Raw genomic sequence first — 20,480 nt, forward strand, 5'->3', positions numbered from 1 at the left:
TCAAGCAGCAAAACTATATTCAACTTCTGTCACTCTTTGGTAAAAAAAACCCCTCAATCATCGAGATCATCGAGAACGGCTGGGGAAAATATGGCATCCTGGATGCCTTAAAAAATAGTTAACGTGACCTTTTGATTGACTGCTTTGAGTTCGTTTCTTATGCCCCAGAGACTGGAAAAGTATTGACTTAACCTTTCACGATTTTACATCTCTTTACCTTCGCACAAAGAGAGCGAAGTATCATAAAAATAAATTGAGTATGAGCGATTTCAAGGTAAAATAGAAAATGAAAGGTGCACACTTGCACTCTCACGTTGTTGTTAAAACCTCAAATTTGGTGATTTCACGTCGTCGTTATGCAGAGTACCACAAACATATGCACCAAAATGCGTGCCCCACGTGCAGCACGATTATTTTACCTCACTTAACCAATGATATGATTGTTTTGTGGCGTTGTTGTTGCCACAGCGGTCGTCTCAGTGATAACAATTTAGCGCTAACGAGTGATGGCTCCCATTAAAATAGTTTGTTTTATATTAACAATAGAGGAATGAGAAAATGTAATTAGACTGCAAAATAGACAATTGGTGTTCTTCTAGATCTTCTTCAAACCGTTTTGTCTAAATATCAAAAGCTCGCTGCAGTGATTGAAAAATATATCTAACGCAACCTGCAAGATCTCCACTAATCAATGTATGAAATCCCATGAGCAATCTTCGCCAAAGTTAAAATAAGGCTTCTTCCCGTGGTTTTGTGATATAATCCCCTTTTTTGGCTTTTTACTCACAAATTACGATAAAATGGAAAGTTTTAGAGCTTTCTTACGACACTTTTAACAGCAAATAAGAGCTAGCCATGCATAAAAACGAGTTCATGCTTAAACAATGCACAATGCATTTAGTTGATTTCTCTTATCCATTTTGCGTACATTATGTTGAAGGAAATCTTTTGGGGGAAGAAAGACTCCTCAAAACTCCTGCTGTTCACTACTTTATTTGATGTTCTCTAACGAGTAGTTTGTTCAAAGAGCACCTTAGACCAAAAGATTCATTTACTTATATAGCGCTCCCGGTCCAGGCAACGCATCGCGATTGGTCAAAGGATTAGAGGCTTAGAACGCCATAACGTCAACTACAAAAGGGGTGATTAACATGAACTACGAAGGTGTACCTACGGCTGCACGAAACGTGGTCCACGCCGATGACTTAAAAATTGCAGTGCCGTTAGGCCTTGAGCAAGATCATTTAAGACCAATCGAAGTGGTTGGTTGACCAGGATCACTAACCAGTAAACCTTCTAGACGGAAAGTGACTTCTCAACTAATAAACTTAAAGCAACAAATACTAAACCAACCGAAATAAACAAGAGATTAGCAAACCTAATTAATGTACCCGGCTAAGCCAAACCCTAAACTAATAACGTCAAGGCGAGATTAACGGATTAGTACGGTTTCATAGTCGGAGTTTCGAATTCTACAACAATAATGATGGTACTACAGGGTTGTTTCCCAACAGTACAAGAACATTCGGCCCGCGAAGTTTAGCGTTACAGCCTTTATTTACTAACACAAGCGAAGAGTACAGCAGTCGCATGACAACACGTACTAGAAGCACTTGTCAACACAGTCCTTTTTATACGCACGAAAGTTTCCTTGAGAGACGTTGGAACGCCTTAGTTTGTGAGTAAACTTAGCCTTTATGAGTAAACTTACTTGTGTTTTCCAGTTCGTGCATTTTGCCTGGCAACAGTGTGGCCCCTTTGTGGAAGTGGCGCCTCCTAACATATTGTTTCTTAACTTAAACGCAAGATCAAGTCTTTCCTGAATCATGAATCACTCACTAGTAAATATAAGGATAACTCTACACTACTAGAAATGATAAACACACTTCACTCTAAAAAGCTTGGTGCCTTGCAACACCATTCGTTACGCACAATTAATTTTAGCTGCAGAAGCATTTGTTACATACAATTTAAATGATATGACAAAAGTACTAAAACGCGTCGTTAACTAATCAAAGCAAACACAATTTATCTCACAATGTTTTCTTCTTAAACACTAACCCATTCCAAGCAATTTAATGAAATAATCGTAGCTACAATTTTTATCGTTTAACGATTTCATTCGAAATAATTAATATTTAAATGCACCGTTTCCTTCAAAGGAAAAAAAAAATGTGGTAATGCGAAGAACAAGTGTAATCACTGGCTCAACTATTCTGTGAGTTTAGCCACAGTTTAGATCTACTTCAAACCGTTTTCTCTAGCTATATATTACAAGTAGTCTGATTAAATGGACACAAGCTGAGAATGAAATTATATAACGCATGCCACGCGATCCCAAAAAAACCTTGTAGTTTTAAGAAGTGCTAAAGTGATTCTTACCAATAGCTTTCTCCAAACTTCTAACATCTAATGCCCGCCCACATTGAAAGCAGAGCAGAGGTAAATGACTTAACGAATGCTGTATCATCCACAGTAAATGATAACGAGGCTATCAGCTGTGCTTCCATGATCGTCTTCAAACAGTTTTATCCGCACATCTAATGCCCTCTGGGCAGATTCCAGAGCAGAAGTAAAATCACCCAACAAATGCTGTGTCATCCCGAGTAAATGGTAACTATCAGCACTGCTTGCATGATCTTCTCAGACCAGTTTTATCCGCATATCTAATGCCCGTCGCTTTGACTGCGGAAAAGAGGTACACACTTAACAAATGCTGTGTCACCCCTAGTAAATGGTAACTATTACCTGTGCTTGCATGATACTCTCCAAACACCTTTATCCGCACATCTAATGCTCGTTGGGCAAACTGCAGAGCAGAGGTAAAATCACCTAATGAATGCTGTCACCCCGAGATCATAGTAACTATCAGCTGTGCTTGCATGATCTTCCCCGAACAGCTTTACCCGCACATCTAATGCCCGTTGAGCAGACTGCAAAGCAGAGGTAAAATCATCTAATGAATACTGTGTCGCCCCGAGTTCATAGTAACTACCAGCTGTGCTTGCATGATCTTCCCCGAACAGCTATATCCGCACATCTAATTCCTGTTGAGCAGACTTCTGAGCAGAGGTAAAATCAACTAATGAATGCTGTCACTCTGAGTTCATAGTAACTATCAGCTGTGCTTCCATGAGATTCTCCAAACAGCTTTCTCCGCACATCTAATGCCCGTTAGGCAGAATGCAGAACAAAGGTAAAATCACCTAATGTATGCTGTGTCGCCCCGAGATTATGGTAACTATCAGCTGTGTCTGCATGAGATTCTCCCAACAGCTTTATCCGCACATCTAATACCCGTCGCTTTGACTGCAGAGCAGAGGTAAAATCATCTAATGAATGCTGTGTCACCCCGAGTTCATGGTAACTATGAGCTGTACTTGCATGATCTTCTCCGAGAAGCTTTATCCGCACATCTAATGCCCGTCGCTTTGACTGCAGAGCAGAGGTAAAATCATCTAAAGATTGCTGTGTCACCCCGAGTACATGGTAACTATGAGCTGCCCTTGCATGATCTTCTCCGAACAGCTTTATCCGCACATCTAAAGCCCGTTGAAAAGACTGCAGAGCAGCGGTAAAATCATCTAATGAATGCTGTGTCACCCCGAGTGAATGGTAACTACAAGCTGTCCTTGCATGATCTTCTCCGAACAGCTTTATCCGCACATCTAATGCCCGTTTGGGCAGACTGCAAAGCAAAGGTAAAATCATCTAATGATTGCTGTGCCACCCCGAGTACATGGTAACTATGAGCTGTGCTTGCATGATCTTCTCCGAACAGGTTTATCCGCACATCTAATGCCCGTTGAAAAGACTGCAGAGCAGAGGTAAAATCATCTAATGAATACTGTGTCACCCCGAGTTCATGGTAACTATAAGCTGTGCTTGCATGATCTTCTCCGAACAGCTTTATCCGCACATCTAATGCCCGTTGGGCAGACTGCAGAGCAGAGGTAAAATTATCTAACGAATGCTGTGTCACCCCGAGTGAATGGTAACTATCAGCTGTTGTTGCATTGTCTTCTCCGAACAGCTTTATCCGCACATCTAATGCGCGTTGAAAAGACTGCAGAGCAGAGGTAAAATCACCTAATGAATACTGTGTCACCCCGAGTTCATGGTAACTATCAGCTGTGCTTGCATGATCTTCTCCGAACAGCTTTATCCGCACATCTAATGCCCGTTGAAAAGACTGCAGAGCAGAGATAAAATCATCTAATGAATACTGTGTCACCCCGAGTTCATGGTAACTATGAGCTGTGCTTGCATGATCTTCTCCGAACAGCTTTATCCGCACATCTAATGCCCGTCGCTTTGACTGCAGAGCAGAGGTAAAATCACCTAATGAATGCTGTGTCGTCCCGAGATTGTTGTAACTATCAGCTGTGTCTGCATGATCTTCTCCGAACAGCTTTATCCGCACATCTATTGCCCGTCGCTTTGACTGCAGAGCAGAGGTAAAATCACCTAATGAATGCTGTGTCGTCCCGAGATTGTTGAAACTATCAGCTGTGTTTGCATGATCTTCTCCGAACAGCTTTATCCGCACATCTAATGCCCTTTTGTCAGACTGCAGAGCAGACGTAAAATCACCTAATGAATGCTGTGTCACCCCGAGTGAATGGTAACTATTAGCTGTGTCTGCATGATCTTCTCCGAACAGCTTTATCCGCACATCTAATGCCCGTCGCTTTGACTGCAGAGCAGAGGTAAAATCACCTAATGAATGCTGTGTCACCCCGAGTGAATGGTAACTATCAGCTGTTCTTGCATGATCTTCTCCGAACAGCTTTATCCGCACATCTAATGCCCGTCGCTTTGACTGCAGAGCAGAGGAAATATCACCTAATGAATGCTGTGTCGTCCCGAGATTGTTGTAACTATCAGCTGTGTCTGCATTGTCTTCTCCGAACAGCTTTATCCGCACATCTAATGCCCGTCGCTTTAACTGCAGAGCAGAGGTAAAATCATCTAATGAATGCTGTGTCACCTCGAGTACATGGTAACTATGAGCTGTGCTTGCATGATCTTCTCCGAACAGGTTTATCCGCACATCTAATGCCCGTTGAAAAGACTGCAGAGCAGAGGTAAAATCATCTAATGAATACTGTGTCACCCCGAGTTCATGGTAACTATAAGCTGTGCTTGCATGATCTTCTCCGAACAGCTTTATCCGCACATCTAATGCCCGTTGGGCAGACTGCAGAGCAGAGGTAAAATTATCTAACGAATGCTGTGTCACCCCGAGTGAATGGTAACTATCAGCTGTTGTTGCATTGTCTTCTCCGAACAGCTTTATCCGCACATCTAATGCGCGTTGAAAAGACTGCAGAGCAGAGGTAAAATCACCTAATGAATACTGTGTCACCCCGAGTTCATGGTAACTATCAGCTGTGCTTGCATGATCTTCTCCGAACAGCTTTATCCGCACATCTAATGCCCGTTGAAAAGACTGCAGAGCAGAGATAAAATCATCTAATGAATACTGTGTCACCCCGAGTTCATGGTAACTATGAGCTGTGCTTGCATGATTTTCTCCGAACAGCTTTATCCGCACATCTAATGCCCGTCGCTTTGACTGCAGAGCAGAGGTAAAATCACCTAATGAATGCTGTGTCGTCCCGAGATTGTTGTAACTATCAGCTGTGTCTGCATGGTCTTCTCCGAACAGCTTTATCCGCACATCTATTGCCCGTCGCTTTGACTGCAGAGCAGAGGTAAAATCACCTAATGAATGCTGTGTCGTCCCGAGATTGTTGTAACTATCAGCTGTGTTTGCATGATCTTCTCCGAACAGCTTTATCCGCACGTCTAATGCCCGTTGGGCAGACTGCAGAGCAGACGTAAAATCACCTAATGAATGCTGTGTCACCCCGAGTGAATGGTAACTATCAGCTGTGCTTGCATGATCTTCTCCGAACAGCTTTATCCGCACATCTAATGCCCGTCGCTTTGACTGCAGAGCAGAGGTAAAATCACCTAATGAATGCTGTGTCGTCCCGAGATTGTTGTAAGTATCAGCTGTGTCTGCATGATCTTCTCCGAACAGCTTTATCCGCACATCTAATGCCCGTTGGGCAGACTGCAGAGCAGAGGTAAAATCACCTAATGAATGCTGTGTCACCCCGAGTGAATGGTAACTATTAGCTGTGTCTGCATGATCTTCTCCGAACAGCTTTATCCGCACATCTAATGCCCGTCGCTTTGACTGCAGAGCAGAGGTAAAATCACCTAATGAATGCTGTGTCACCCCGAGTGAATGGTAACTATCAGCTGTGTCTGCATGATCTTCTCCGAACAGCTTTATCCGCACATCTAATGCCCGTCGCTTTGACTGCAGAGCAGAGGAAATATCACCTAATGAATGCTGTGTCGTCCCGAGATTGTTGTAACTATCAGCTGTGTCTGCATGATCTTCTCCGAACAGCTTTATCCGCACATCTAATGCCCGTCGCTTTAACTGCAGAGCAGAAGTAAAATCATCTAATGAATGCTGTGTCACCTCGAGTACATGGTAACTATGAGCTGTGCTTGCATGATCTTCTCCGAACAGGTTTATCCGCACATCTAATGCCCGTTGAAAAGACTGCAGAGCAGAGGTAAAATCATCTAATGAATACTGTGTCACCCCGAGTTCATGGTAACTATAAGCTGTGCTTGCATGATCTTCTCCGAACAGCTTTATCCGCACATCTAATGCCCGTTGGGCAGACTGCAGAGCAGAGGTAAAATTATCTAACGAATGCTGTGTCACCCCGAGTGAATGGTAACTATCAGCTGTTGTTGCATTGTCTTCTCCGAACAGCTTTATCCGCACATCTAATGCGCGTTGAAAAGACTGCAGAGCAGAGGTAAAATCACCTAATGAATACTGTGTCACCCCGAGTTCATGGTAACTATCAGCTGTGCTTGCATGATCTTCTCCGAACAGCTTTATCCGCACATCTAATGCCCGTTGAAAAGACTGCAGAGCAGAGATAAAATCATCTAATGAATACTGTGTCACCCCGAGTTCATGGTAACTATGAGCTGTGCTTGCATGATCTTCTCCGAACAGCTTTATCCGCACATCTAATGCCCGTCGCTTTGACTGCAGAGCAGAGGTAAAATCACCTAATGAATGCTGTGTCGTCCCGAGATTGTTGTAACTATCAGCTGTGTCTGCATGATCTTCTCCGAACAGCTTTATCCGCACATCTATTGCCCGTTGCTTTGACTGCAGAGCAGAGGTAAAATCACCTAATGAATGCTGTGTCGTCCCGAGATTGTTGTAACTATCAGCTGTGTTTGCATGATCTTCTCCGAACAGCTTTATCCGCACGTCTAATGCCCGTTGGGCAGACTGCAGAGCAGACGTAAAATCACCTAATGAATGCTGTGTCACCCCGAGTGAATGGTAACTATCAGCTGTGCTTGCATGATCTTCTCCGAACAGCTTTATCCGCACATCTAATGCCCGTCGCTTTGACTGCAGAGCAGAGGTAAAATCACCTAATGAATGCTGTGTCGTCCCGAGATTGTTGTAAGTATCAGCTGTGTCTGCATGATCTTCTCCGAACAGCTTTATCCGCACATCTAATGCCCGTTTGTGAGACTGCAGAGCAGACGTAAAATCACCTAATGAATGCTGTGTCACCCCGAGTGAATGGTAACTATGAGCTGTGCTTGCATGATCTTCTCCGAACAACTTTATCCGCACATCTAATGCCCGTCGCTTTGACTGCAGAGCAGAGGTAAAATCACCTAATGAATGCTGTGTCGTCCCGAGATTGTTGTAACTATCAGCTGTTCTTGCATGATCTTCTCCGAACAGCTTTATCCGCACATCTAATGCCCGTCGCTTTGACTGCAGAGCAGAGGAAATATCACCTAATGAATGCTGTGTCGTCCCGAGATTGTTGTAACTATCAGCTGTGTCTGCATGATCTTCTCCGAACAGCTTTATCCGCACATCTAATGCCCGTCGCTTTAACTGCAGAGCAGAAGTAAAATCATCTAATGAATGCTGTGTCACCCCGAGTACATGGTAACTATGAGCTGTGCTTGCATGATCTTCTCCGAACAGGTTTATCCGCACATCTAATGCCCGTTGAAAAGACTGGAGAGCAGAGGTAAAATCATCTAATGAATACTGTGTCACCCCGAGTTCATGGTAACTATAAGCTGTGCTTGCATGATCTTCTCCGAACAGCTTTATCCGCACATCTAATGCCTGTTGGGCAGACTGCAGAGCAGAGGTAAAATCATCTAACGAATGCTGTGTCACCCCGAGTGAATGGTAACTATCAGCTGTTGTTGCATTGTCTTCTCCGAACAGCTTTATCCGCACATCTAATGCGCGTTGAAAAGACTGCAGAGCAGAGGTAAAATCACCTAATGAATACTGTGTCACCCCGAGTTCATGGTAACTATCAGCTGTGCTTGCATGATCTTCTCCGAACAGCTTTATCCGCACATCTAATGCCCGTTGAAAAGACTGCAGAGCAGAGATAAAATCATCTAATGAATACTGTGTCACCCCGAGTTCATGGTAACTATGAGCTGTGCTTGCATGATCTTCTCCGAACAGCTTTATCCGCACATCTAATGCCCGTCGCTTTGACTGCAGAGCAGAGGTAAAATCACCTAATGAATGCTGTGTCGTCCCGAGATTGTTGTAACTATCAGCTGTGTCTGCATGATCTTCTCCGAACAGCTTTATCCGCACATCTAATGCCCGTCGCTTTGACTGCAGAGCAGAGGTAAAATCACCTAATGAATGCTGTGTCGTCCCGAGATTGTTGCAACTATCAGCTGTGCTTGCATGATCTTCTCCGAACAGCTTTATCCGCACGTCTAATGCCCGTTGGGCAGACTGCAGAGCAGACGTAAAATCACCTAATGAATGCTGTGTCACCCCGAGTGAATGGTAACTATCAGCTGTGCTTGCATGATCTTCTCCGAACAGCTTTATCCGCACATCTAATGCCCGTCGCTTTGACTGCAGAGCAGAGGTAAAATCACCTAATGAATGCTGTGTCATCCCGAGATTGTTGTAACTATCAGCTGTGCTTGCATGATCTTCTCCGAACAGCTTTATCCGCACATCTAATGCGCGCTGGGCAGACTGCAGAGCAGAGGTAAAATCACCTAATGAATGCTGTGTCACCCCGAGTGAATGGTAACTATCAGCTGTGCTTGCATGATCTTCTCCGAACAGCTTTATCCGCACATCTAATGCCCGTCGCTTTGACTGCAGAGCAGAGGTAAAATCACCTAATGAATGCTGTGTCACCCCGAGTGAATGGTAACTATCAGCTGTGTCTGCATGATCTTCTCCGAACAGCTTTATCCGCACATCTAATGCCCGTTGGGCAGACTGCAGAGCAGAGGTAAAATCACCTAATGAATGCTGTGTCACCCCGAGATTGTTGTAACTATCAGCTGTGCTTGCATGATCTTCTCCGAACAGCTTTATCCGCACATCTAATGCCCGTCGCTTTGACTGCAGAGCAGAGGTAAAATCACCTAATGAATGCTGTGTCGTCCCGAGATTGTTGTAACTATCAGCTGTGTCTGCATGATCTTCTCCGAACAGCTTTATCCGCACATCTAATGCCCGTCGCTTTAACTGCAGAGCAGAAGTAAAATCATCTAATGAATGCTGTGTCACCCCGAGTGAATGGTAACTATCAGCTGTGCTTGCATGATCTTCTCCGAACAGCTTTATCCGCACATCTAATGCCCGTCGCTTTGACTGCAGAGCAGAGGTAAAATCACCTAATGAATGCTGTGTCACCCCGAGTGAATGGTAACTATCAGCTGTGCTTGCATGATCTTCTCCGAACAGCTTTATCCGCACATCTAATGCCCGTTGGGCAGACTGCAGAGCAGAGGTAAAATCACCTAATGAATGCTGTGTCGTCCCGAGATTGTTGTAACTATCAGCTGTTCTTGCATGATCTTCTCCGAACAGCTTTATCCGCACATATAATGACCGTCGCTTTGACTGCAGAGCAGAGGTAAAATCACCTAATGAATGCTGTGTCGTCCCTAGATTGTTGTAACTATCAGCTGTGCTTGCATGATCTTCTCCGAACAACTTCATCCGCACATCTAATGCCCGTTTGTCAGACTGCAGAGCAGAGGTAAAATCACCTAATGAATGCTGTGTCACCCCGAGTGAATGGTAACTATCAGCTGTGCTTGCATGATCTTCTCCGAACAGCTTTATCCGCACATCTAATGCCCGTCGCTTTGACTGCAGAGCAGAGGTAAAATCACCTAATGAATGCTGTGTCACCCCGAGTGAATGGTAACTATCAGCTGTGCTTGCATGATCTTCTCCGAACAGCTTTCTCCGCACATCTAATGTCCGTTGGGAAGACTGCAGAGCAGAGGTAAAATCACCTAATGAATGCTGTGTCACCCCGAGTGAATTGTAACTATCAGCTGTGCTTGCATGATCTTCTCCGATGAGCTTTTTCCGCACATCTAATGCCCGTTGGGCAGACTGCAGAGCAGACGTAAAATCACCTAATGAATGCTGTGTCGCCCCGAGTGAATGGTAACTATCAGCTGTGCTTGCATGATCTTCTCCGAACAGCTTTATCCGCACATCTAATGCCCGTTGGGCAGACTGCAGAGCAGAGGTAAAATCACCTAATGAATGCTGTGTCGTCCCGAGATTGTTGTAACTATCAGCTGTGTCTGCATGATCTTCTCCGAACAGCTTTATCCGCACATCTAATGCCCGTTGGGCAGACTGCAGAGCAGAGGTAAAATCACCTAATGAATGCTGTGTCGTCCCGAGATTGTTGTAACTATCAGCTGTGTCTGCATGATCTTCTCCGAACAGCTTTATCCGCACATCTAATGCCCGTTGGGCAGACTGCAGAGCAGAGGTAAAATCACCTAATGAATGCTGTGTCGTCCCGAGATTGTTGTAACTATTAGCTGTGTCTGCATGATCTTCTCCGAACAGCTTTATCCGCACATCTAATGCCCGTTGGGCAGACTGCAGAGCAGAGGTAAAATCACCTAATGAATGCTGTGTCGCCCCGAGTGAATGGTAGATATGGGCTAAGAATTCGTTTGTATCTTGTCTAGATCTATTTTTTCTTATTTGGATATCAAGCGCAAACCTTTTGAAATAAAGAGCCTTTGAGTAGTTCTTCTTGCTGTGGTGCAAGTCACCGAGTTGTAAGTAGAACGCTGCGAGAGGCCTCTTGCATTGTTGAGAACGACTGGTTGAATCAACGTTCTCCTTTGGGGCTGAAGAGCTATATTTAAAAGTCTCGAGTGTTGCTTGGTGACGAACGACGGATTCTTCGAAACCTGATCCAACAATACCTTCTTCGGTGAATGTTGACGCCAGTGCGACTATATTACCGCAGAAATGAAGCAAGTGAAAAGGAGTTTTGGAATTAATTTTGAGATCATTTAATACTTGAAGGGCAGGGTTGATTACAAATTGCATGGTGTCAGTGTCGAAGAAATTCTTTGCAGCTTCCATGACGTGAAATATAACGAGGAATTGCATTGGCCAATTACTCAAGTTACAAGTGTTTATTTGAAGCGGTTTCCTATAGTCTGGTTCTTTTCCTTTGCATCCCTGACGTGGAATAACAACCAGTTGCTCGTCTGCGGCGGAACTGCATTCCTTGCGTGCTTTGTTATAGTAGTAACTTGAAGTAGAGTGGTCGTTTAAGAACTGATAATAGACAGCAATGACTTGGCAAACAACGAGCCTTAGAATTTTGTGCTCTTCACTTCCAAGCATTAAAGGAAGAGCCTCTTGCAAGCACTGTATCCCGCTCTCAACCTCGCCGATAGCAAGCTCACAGATGCCAAAATAACACAAATATTTACTCCTTTCATCATCAGAAACCGGACAAGATTTCGACTGGATTTCATGTGCCTTCTTGAGAAGTTGCATTGCACTTCCTTTTGCTCCCCAAGTAATTTCACGAAACGCTTTAGAAGTTAGCAAACATCTCTGGTAATGTGCACTTCCCAGAGCATTGGCTGCTTTTAAGGCCGAATCGTAGATATTATTAAAATTGTGCGCTTCACTACAACACCAAAACAACGACTCCAGAAACAACTCTGCTTTTATCAAAACTTTAACAACATTCTCGGCTATCCTGGAATCTATGCAACCGTCTACTAGGCTTTCCATAAAATGCTGCTTTTCCTCATAGAATGCAATGAATGCATCCATGGAATAACCATTTAGAAACTCATCATTCAATTTCTTGAAACGAGAAATGTAATGCGCATGGAAACGGCACTTTGCATTTGCCACTGTTTCTTCCATCCGCTGTTCTCCTGTTTGTCTAGCAAATGATTGAAGGAGCTTATGCATTGTGAATGTTCCAGACTGGGAGTTTGAATCAAGAAGGGATTTTCTTCGTAGTCTTTGCAACATTTTCTTGGCCTCAATCTCCCCCGTGACATTCATTACAGCTGAGGCGAGATCCGTGGTAAAACACCCCGGAAGAACAGACAAAGACACAAATGCTTCTTTTTCTGCTGGGGAAAGTCTGAAGAAGGATGATTCATATAAGAACTGCAACCTTTGATTAGACAGATAATCTGGATTGTCCAAGATGTCGACGATACTTTCAGTTGCGGATTCAGTGAACTCAATCAAACGCTGACTCGGTTGAACATCATCTTCACAAACGAAAGAGCACATTAACCTCATTGCAAGCGGCACACACCCACATATTTGGGCAATTCTTGCGCAGTCATCGGGACTAGCATTTGGCACTAATTCACGAACTAGAGTATGAGATGAGGTGTCATCCAGTGGCCTTATTCTTATTGATCTGTGACCTTGGAAATTCAAGTTCATAAACTCAAATGATTCTCGTGTAGTCACCACCAGAGTTATCTTCTCATTTCGTGCGAGAATCTCTTCAAATAGTTGCAGCACTTCTTCTTTTACTTTTTGAACGCCACTCTCTAGTAGATCATCTACATTATCAAGAATAAATACGAGGGAATCTGAAATGTTTCCGAGGGTCTCAATTAGATCATCTTCAAAAGACAGAGGCTGAGGTACTGATCTCTGACTCGCGGTGGGTTGCCTTACGCGGCTGAAAAGCTTTGATGTCAGATCTGCCTTTGTCTGAAGTCCTCGTAATGAAAGGAAACAAACAGGAAAGTCTTGAGACTGCAATTGGTGCCCCACCGCTATTGCAACCGATGTCTTTCCGAATCCTGGTGAGCCCCAGATTGACACAATTCGGGTATGTTCGGAACTCACGATGTCCACGATCTCTTGGCATTCACTTTGTCGGCCAGTGAAGTTTGGAACCATTGAGGGAAGACAAGATCTTGGGACTGTTGGCTTGATGTCTTTGTAATGCAAAAGTAAAACACATAGTAGACATTGCTTATTTTTCTGGATATCCTTTGTCTCGTTGAGACTTTATAAACTGAAGAGAAGATATCAAGAAGAAAGAACAAACAGTATCTCAACTTTGTGCTCATAACCTAAAATGTTATTCTTAATCAGGATAAATTGTCACTCACAGCAGACATATTTCCCGTTTCCTTTTTGATGCATTGAACTCATTTGTGGCCATTTAAACTAATACAGACCCTATGCAATATTGGCCACATTCCGGAGATGACGTCACTGAACAAATTCCTCTTCACTGCATAAATTATCTAGTTATAATAAGGAAAGAAAATTAGTTTGAGACGCCATCTCAGAAATTAACCTATGGCTTTCATTACCTTTGCTCTGGGACAAATGTAATAAGTGAGAGTTTTTTTTTTTACTTTATGTGATTTTTTTGGCTTTTTTTAAACCATGCGAGATATGGCTTCTTTGATACATGGAAGATCTGCCTGTACTGTTATCATCTTTTCATTGACAAACACTGTGTGTTTTGTCACGCCTATTGCTATCGACTGCTGTTGTAAAAAGAGGCATAAAAACAGTTAAGTCCTACTTTTTACCTTTTTTTTCCGCTTCTGTATCCCGTTCATTATCTTGCTTCTTTTTAAGCCCATGGATCTCCTTCAATAACGCTGTTAAATCTTCCACTTGCATCCTCAAGTCCTCCACAGCTGAGGTCATATGCTCCGCTACCCTTGTACAAACCTTTGCGCCTGCCAAATTGCATTCCCTTTGCTCTGTTTTCCAGTCTTCGATCATTTCTTCCAACCTAGCGACCTCGCCTTTGGTAGCAGCGAGGATCTCCACGTTCTGTTTTATGGCTGTTAAGAAATCCCTAATCTCTTGCATATCTGCATTTCTACTCTCTAAACATTTTATGTACGCTTGATTCTCTTCCCTTGCATGCTGTTCCAACAAACGTACTTTTGCTATTGGAAAGTCAGATGCAGTCAAACTTCCAATTGCATCAATCGGTGCAGTTGAAATTCCCAGAGCTTTGAACGCTTCTTTAGCGTATTGAATGTTACGGTGAAATGTTGCCTTGTCCATCTCTAAGCGACAAGAGTGACAAACTGCATTCCTCAAGCGCCGAAGCTGATCAATAGCCAGTGCAAAGGTTTCGTCATTATCTCCTACTGGACTCAACACAGATCCATGAAAACTTCCATAAGGAACAGCACAGGGCTTCACATAGAAATCAGCGAGGGTTTTGGAATGTTTCCTGAAAGACTTTGCAAAGATGGTAGCTTGGAATAAGGCGGTGCAATCCCATTCATTATACGACTGGTGTGTAGGAACTTTAGTTGTACCTCCCTCTGTAGATACAAAGAGATTTCTCACAGCAGTGGAGTCATCCCAAAGCTGAAAGCCAGGGCGATGCCCAATAGTGCTGTCCCACATCGTCTTAAAAGTCTGACGTAAAGCCTTTGGGAATTCATTTAAAACCAGGGACAAACACTTGAAATGATTTAACTCCTCGTCACGATAAGGGTGCAAGGACATCACGAATTGGTGCTAATAAAGCATTGCCAAAAAGGATCTAAATACAAGATAAATGAATAAATACAATAAGCGGATTTCATTTCATTCTTCTCTTACGGGGAAAGACTGAAAATATTATTTCCTTGTTTTGCTTTTCAAAGCTTTGATGTCTGAAACCGATTTTTTCAAAGGTACAGAGGGAATGAGTTCCATTACTCTCTCTGTGTCGCCGACTTTTGCCTCGCTTACAACACAGAAACCTATCCGTTCATGATGACGATTCATTTTCAGCTGAAGCGGCGTATAATCCATCGGTCGCAGAAACCGGGGCGAAAACGTTACTTTTGTCTGTAAACAAAAGCCCTAACCGCATATCTAACCGATATGCTTTTTCTTTTCGGCGCAAGAGATATCTGGTATAGTGTCAACATACCTAAAAAGATCTCATGGTCAATCTGTAAATTAAGACATATCCTGACGCTACTCTGGTTTGGAGAAATTTGAATGCAGATTACAAAGATGCAATTAGTCTTTCGACATTTCAGTCAATCCTTTTTCAATCATCAAAATAAAATTAAATCAGAAATCAGTGAAACACTCAATTGTTTCTAGACACAAAAACTAAACCTTATGTAAGAGTTAGCGGAGTGGACAGAGACTGAACCTGAGAAAAATGCGACCAACCCTAACGCACAGCTTATAGTCCGTGCCGTGGTCCAGTGGTTAGGGCGTTGGATTTGCATGTGTTTACGTTGCCCCTAGTTCAAATCCCTTTTCCACCTCTGCTTTGGATTTGTTTACGGTTGTCCCGGACTCACCCTACCTCGCTTTGTAGATAGCTAACTGGTTCCCTCCTTTCAGCTAGGGGTTTATTAAAAGTGGGGGTGCCTGTGAACTACCTTAATAGCCAAGTGTATTACTGTATACACAAAGCATTTACTTTTACATTTTTATGGTCTATCCGAGCATAGCATTCTACTGATGGAAAGCTATGTTGCTGATAGGTTTCAGAAGGTTAAAGTTGAGAACACTTTTTCAGATTGGTTAAGAATTGTTCAAGGTGTCCTCCAAGAATCAGTACTCAGACCCTTACTTTTTAGCAAATTCATGAATGATATTTTGTACATTTCCTTTCATCTGAGGAGCAGGCGTTGCTCAGTTGATTAGTGCGTGGCTTTCCGAACAAGAAGTCCCCAGTTCAATCCTTGGTGACTTCAACACCTGTTTCGACTTTCCTCTGATCCGTGAAGCTATAGCTTTAGATACCCGTAAAACGTAGCACTGACAGAGGGAGGCGGTAAAGGGAGCACTGTCAGGTTCCATTGATACAGGCCTCGCAGCTGAAGGAACCTACGACGCTAAATAAAGTGACTTTACCTTTTTTTACCTTTAGTTGAGATGCAGCGGAAATGCAAGTCAATCTTTTTTAACGGCATGTGTCTTAATGTCAACAAATGTCGCTCTAGTGTCCTTGCAACATTCTGTTCTATCTCAAATGGTAAAAGTATTAACATCAGTCATTCCATGAAGCTGCTAGGTGTCACTATTGACAGTGACCTCAATTTCGATGAACATGTATCTGAATTGATAACCAACTGCAAGTGCTGAAGCGCCATAAACATCTCCTACCTGTGCTAAGTTCTTTCCTTTTCTCTTGCCTCAATTACTGTTCAATTATCTGGCATCCTTACCGCAAACTTGAGATCAACGAGAGATGCTTACGTTTTATTCAGTTTTAGTGACTATCATGATTGCTACGATACACGTTTAGAAAATATTATCGGTTTTCAAATGACGTCACGGCCGCCATGTTGGGGCCCTAAACAAAGAAACGGCGGCCATGTTGGATCCCCGACCAAATCCTCCGGGAATTTAACTCTGTTATTATGCAAACGTTTTCTATTGTTTTCGTTGAAAAACATGGCTGTTGATCACGTGAGTGAAAACCAACAATTAATCGGCCTAGTCTACACAATCGTAGAATACACGACATGTTAATCTTAATCCATCGATCTTTTCACAGTCTAGCCCCTTGATAAATTAACGAGCTATTGATCGCCTCTTATAAACTGCGTGGCATACGCTGCCTTAGCATCCCTAGAGTGAAATCGACCAAACATGGCTTGCACTCGTTTTGCTACTCTGCCAGCAAACACTGGAATATGCTGCAAGAAACACTTAACCGCTGAGTCATTAATAAATCAGAAATCAAGAGCATTACCTTCGAAACGCTGCTCCTTTCGTAATTAGGTCCGATTAATCACTACAGTAACTGAGTTTCTTACTTATGGTAGTCACAATGTATATGGGTTATTGACCAAGCTTGTTTGGTCAAGATGGCTGGATATTGGCCAAGTTCTTTTTTTGCGGGATTATGGACCGAGACGACAGCCATTGCTGATCATATGAAAACTACTGGATACAACATCAAGTGGGATCATTTTTGACATTTTAGTGTCGGGCAGAACTGAGGCCTGTTTTAAACGTTGCATTTCACATGTGCCGAATCTAGTGCAAATGAGAAAAATCTATAGTTTTCGCTCATTTGCATTAAATTCGGCACATGTAAAATGCGACGTTTAAACGGGCCTGACTTTCATTGCAAACTTAAAGAAACCTTATTGATCCAGGAACTTTAGACACCTTTCAATGTCATGGATAGCTGTGAGAACCTGTTGCTTTGTTAATTAATTCCTAGCATACGAGGCAAACGAAACGTCAAATCTTCGTAAAATGCGTTGGTTTTAAATGTTTCACTGCTGCCAGTGTTTTATTTTTATTTAGCCACAGTAATGCCTGTTTGCCTTGCGACCAAGCCACCAAGTCTTATCGAAATACTAGTCACTCTCGGGTCTGACAAGAACAAATTGGTTATCAGGAAAGGGGGCACGAAGAAATTCCCACTTGCACCCAAAATCCAAATATGGTACCTGTTTGGCTAGGAGAGGCCTAGGGAGTTTGAACCATCAGAACTATGGCCCTGGGACTTGCATTGCACCGACATTTTGAGGGTAGGCAGGATAGGACGTCTCATTTCCATATTATTATTATTATTATTATTATTATTATTATTATTATTATTATTATTATTATTATTATTATTATTATTGTTACTATTATTGGAGACTTTACTGAAATATCCTCAAATGATTTTACAACCTTTGCTGGCCTGTAGGCCTGGGCAATGGTGCTCATGTAACTATCCTATAAAACCTTATGACTATGGTCAATCTAACAAATTACGGTGTAATATTGTGAAACTAAAAAAAAAAAAAGTAGCAAAATTAATAGAATGATCCTTATAAACGATAAAAAAGAAAAAGAAATTTAAAAAATAATGCAAATAAGATACTATGTACATCATCATCCATAAACGGCTTATTGTTATTATTATTATTATTATTATTATTATTATTATTATTATTAGTAGTAGTAGTAGTATTTCGTTTATTCACACGATATGTTGTTAACGTGGTTTGTAAACTAGGCATCAAGCCACGACCTATGGCCTTAGGTGTCTAGTGTTCTTCTCAAGATTCTTGCCGTTCCCAACAAGGAGGCTTTTTGTAGTAATACCGTGCAATCTAGTCTAATTTTCTTCAACGATGTTTTCAAATTTTATTATTATTATTATTATTATTATTAGGGTTAATATTATTATTATGATTAGGGTTAATATGGTCCAGGATCTATTAGAATGCAAGGATAAAGCTATAGGACTGACCAACTCAGAAAACCCGCCACTTCTTAGAAACGGGCGCAAGAAAGGCTACATGAGCATTATGAAAGAATTGTGGGACGACCTGGGCTACGTAGGTTTGGGTTTATCAGCCCAAAATCTTCGCGACCACGCAACGAAAGCGGACAGAAACCTAGAGAGTACTTCAAGCGATGGTGTGTGTGCAAGTATAGAAGCTCCAATACATCCTGAACCAAAAAATGGGCTGGAAAATTTATTAAACAGGAATGCAGACAAATGCTCGGAGTTAGATTTGCATATTTCTTTCGATCAGGCTGGTGTTTTACATATGAAAGATCAAGAGCAGACCATGCAACGTCCCCGGGGACAGGCTCCTATTCATTACGAAAACACTAGAGGATTAATTACTGCTAAGACGCCTGAACAATGTAATCAACCAGTCATATCGGGTAACAACAATGAGGCTGCGATACCAGGAAAGCTACCCGAATATAAACATCTTCTTTTCCCATCGAGTGTGTTTTGGGGCCAAGATCCTGAAGGGAGACCAATAACAGTGAATGTGTCGACCATTGAGGATGCCTATGATGAGATCGTCAAGTGGCGAAAAAATACCTTTCTTGTTCCCTATGGGAAGATAGGGAGGGAATTCATCGACAAATTCACTGAGCATATCAATGATTGGAATAATGAATCGCCATTGCAACATATCGCTCTGAAAGCCGCCATTGTTCTCTTAGCAGTTGGCCTCCAAAAGCCTAGCCAAAAGTCAAAGGCGAAGGATCACAAAGAATGCTTGGGCAAACGACTCGATCAATGGAATAGAGGTGAAATCGACTTTCTTTTACGCGAAGGCCGCGCTATTCAAAGGCGCCTTATCAGTTCCCACAGAAAGAACGAGCCAGACAGTGCTAGGGTTTTTGCTAACCTTGTCATGTCAGGACAAATTAAATCGGCTCTGCGATATCTGAGTGGTGAGAACGAAGGAGGAGTCCTGTCTCTAACTGATGACGTAATGAAACAGCTACGGGAAAAACATCCAGAGGACAGGAAGCCCAGCTCGGAACTCTTGTGTTTGGTCCAACAGAGCAAGTGCCTGACTCTGTTTTCCAGCAAATAAATGAGGAGATGGTTAGGGAAGCAGCCTTTAAAACGAAAGGTTCGGGTGGCCCATCAGGAGTTGATTCTAATGGATTTCGGCGAATGATGGCTTGTAAATCCTTCAAAAAGTCAGGCACAAACCTCTGCTCCGCTATTGCTACTATGACGAAAAAGCTATGCACCGAGTATGTGGATCCTCGCAGCATCGAAGCTATTCTGGCTAATCGTCTGATACCACTCGACAAAGGAGAAGGAAAAGTGCGACCCATAGGGGTCGGAGAAGTAATACGTCGGATAATGGGGAAGTGTGTGATGAGTGTGACCAAACAAGACGTGATCGACGCGTGTGGCTCCCTGCAGGTTTGCGCAGGACACAAAAGTGGCAGCGAGGCAGCAGTCCATTCAATGCACAGCATATTTGACGCCGACGACACCGATGCGGTGCTGCTAATTGACGCATCTAATGCCTTTAATTCTTTGAATAGAGCAGCTGCTCTTCACAACATCACTATCCTTTGTCCATCAATCGCAACCTATGCAATCAACACCTACCGTAGCCATGTCCGGCTCTTCATCATGGGCGGAAAAGAGTTACAGTCAGCTGAAGGAACCACTCAAGGAGACCCGGTAGCGATGAGTCTCTATGCTGTCAGTTTACAACCATTAATTGTTCAACTGCAAACCTCTAGCTCCGCTAAACAATGCTGGTTTGCAGACGACGCTACAGGGAGTGGTACACTGGAAAATGTGATGCGATGGTGGGACGAATTATCTTCGAGCGGACCTGCTTTTGGCTATTTCCCG

The 20,480-nt window shown here is 42.9% G+C and overlaps 3 protein-coding genes across 4 annotated transcripts in view; 2 read left to right on the plus strand and 1 right to left on the minus strand.

Annotated features, from left to right (window-relative positions):
* Positions 1 to 20,480, minus strand: part of LOC138049092 (uncharacterized) — a 36,934-nt gene that overhangs the window by 6,629 nt on the left and 9,825 nt on the right. The window contains exons 2-8 of the mRNA XM_068895219.1: positions 14,201 to 14,933; positions 11,416 to 13,390; positions 10,516 to 11,313; positions 8,626 to 9,885; positions 7,114 to 7,743; positions 5,524 to 6,357; positions 2,383 to 4,893 (exon numbers count right to left, since the gene is read on the minus strand). Of these exons, the coding sequence (XP_068751320.1) occupies positions 3,620 to 4,893; positions 5,524 to 6,357; positions 7,114 to 7,743; positions 8,626 to 9,885; positions 10,516 to 11,313; positions 11,416 to 13,390; positions 14,201 to 14,896 (7,467 nt within the window). The 5' untranslated portion in view covers positions 14,897 to 14,933 and the 3' untranslated portion in view covers positions 2,383 to 3,619. The remainder of the gene's footprint in view (positions 1 to 2,382; positions 4,894 to 5,523; positions 6,358 to 7,113; positions 7,744 to 8,625; positions 9,886 to 10,515; positions 11,314 to 11,415; positions 13,391 to 14,200; positions 14,934 to 20,480) is intronic.
* LOC138049094 (protein PopC-like) overlaps positions 1 to 20,480 on the plus strand; it is a 47,973-nt gene that overhangs the window by 3,320 nt on the left and 24,173 nt on the right. The window contains exon 1 of one of the 2 annotated variants that reach the window (XM_068895222.1): positions 979 to 1,678. The exons of the other annotated variant lie outside the window; for it this stretch is intronic. The gene's annotated coding sequence lies outside the window, so the exon portion shown is untranslated. Of the gene's footprint in view, positions 1 to 978; positions 1,679 to 20,480 lie in introns of those variants that run through there. 2 annotated transcript variants of the gene reach the window in all.
* LOC138050146 (uncharacterized) overlaps positions 19,704 to 20,480 on the plus strand; it is a 2,196-nt gene continuing 1,419 nt past the window's right edge. The window contains exon 1 of the mRNA XM_068896609.1: positions 19,704 to 20,480. This exon is cut by the window's right edge and continues 1,419 nt beyond it. Within this exon, the coding sequence (XP_068752710.1) occupies positions 19,704 to 20,480 (777 nt within the window).

The sequence above is a fragment of the Montipora capricornis genome, chromosome 5, assembly GCF_036669925.1.
Source record: "Montipora capricornis isolate CH-2021 chromosome 5, ASM3666992v2, whole genome shotgun sequence".
NCBI classification, from domain to species: domain Eukaryota; kingdom Metazoa; phylum Cnidaria; class Anthozoa; order Scleractinia; family Acroporidae; genus Montipora; species Montipora capricornis.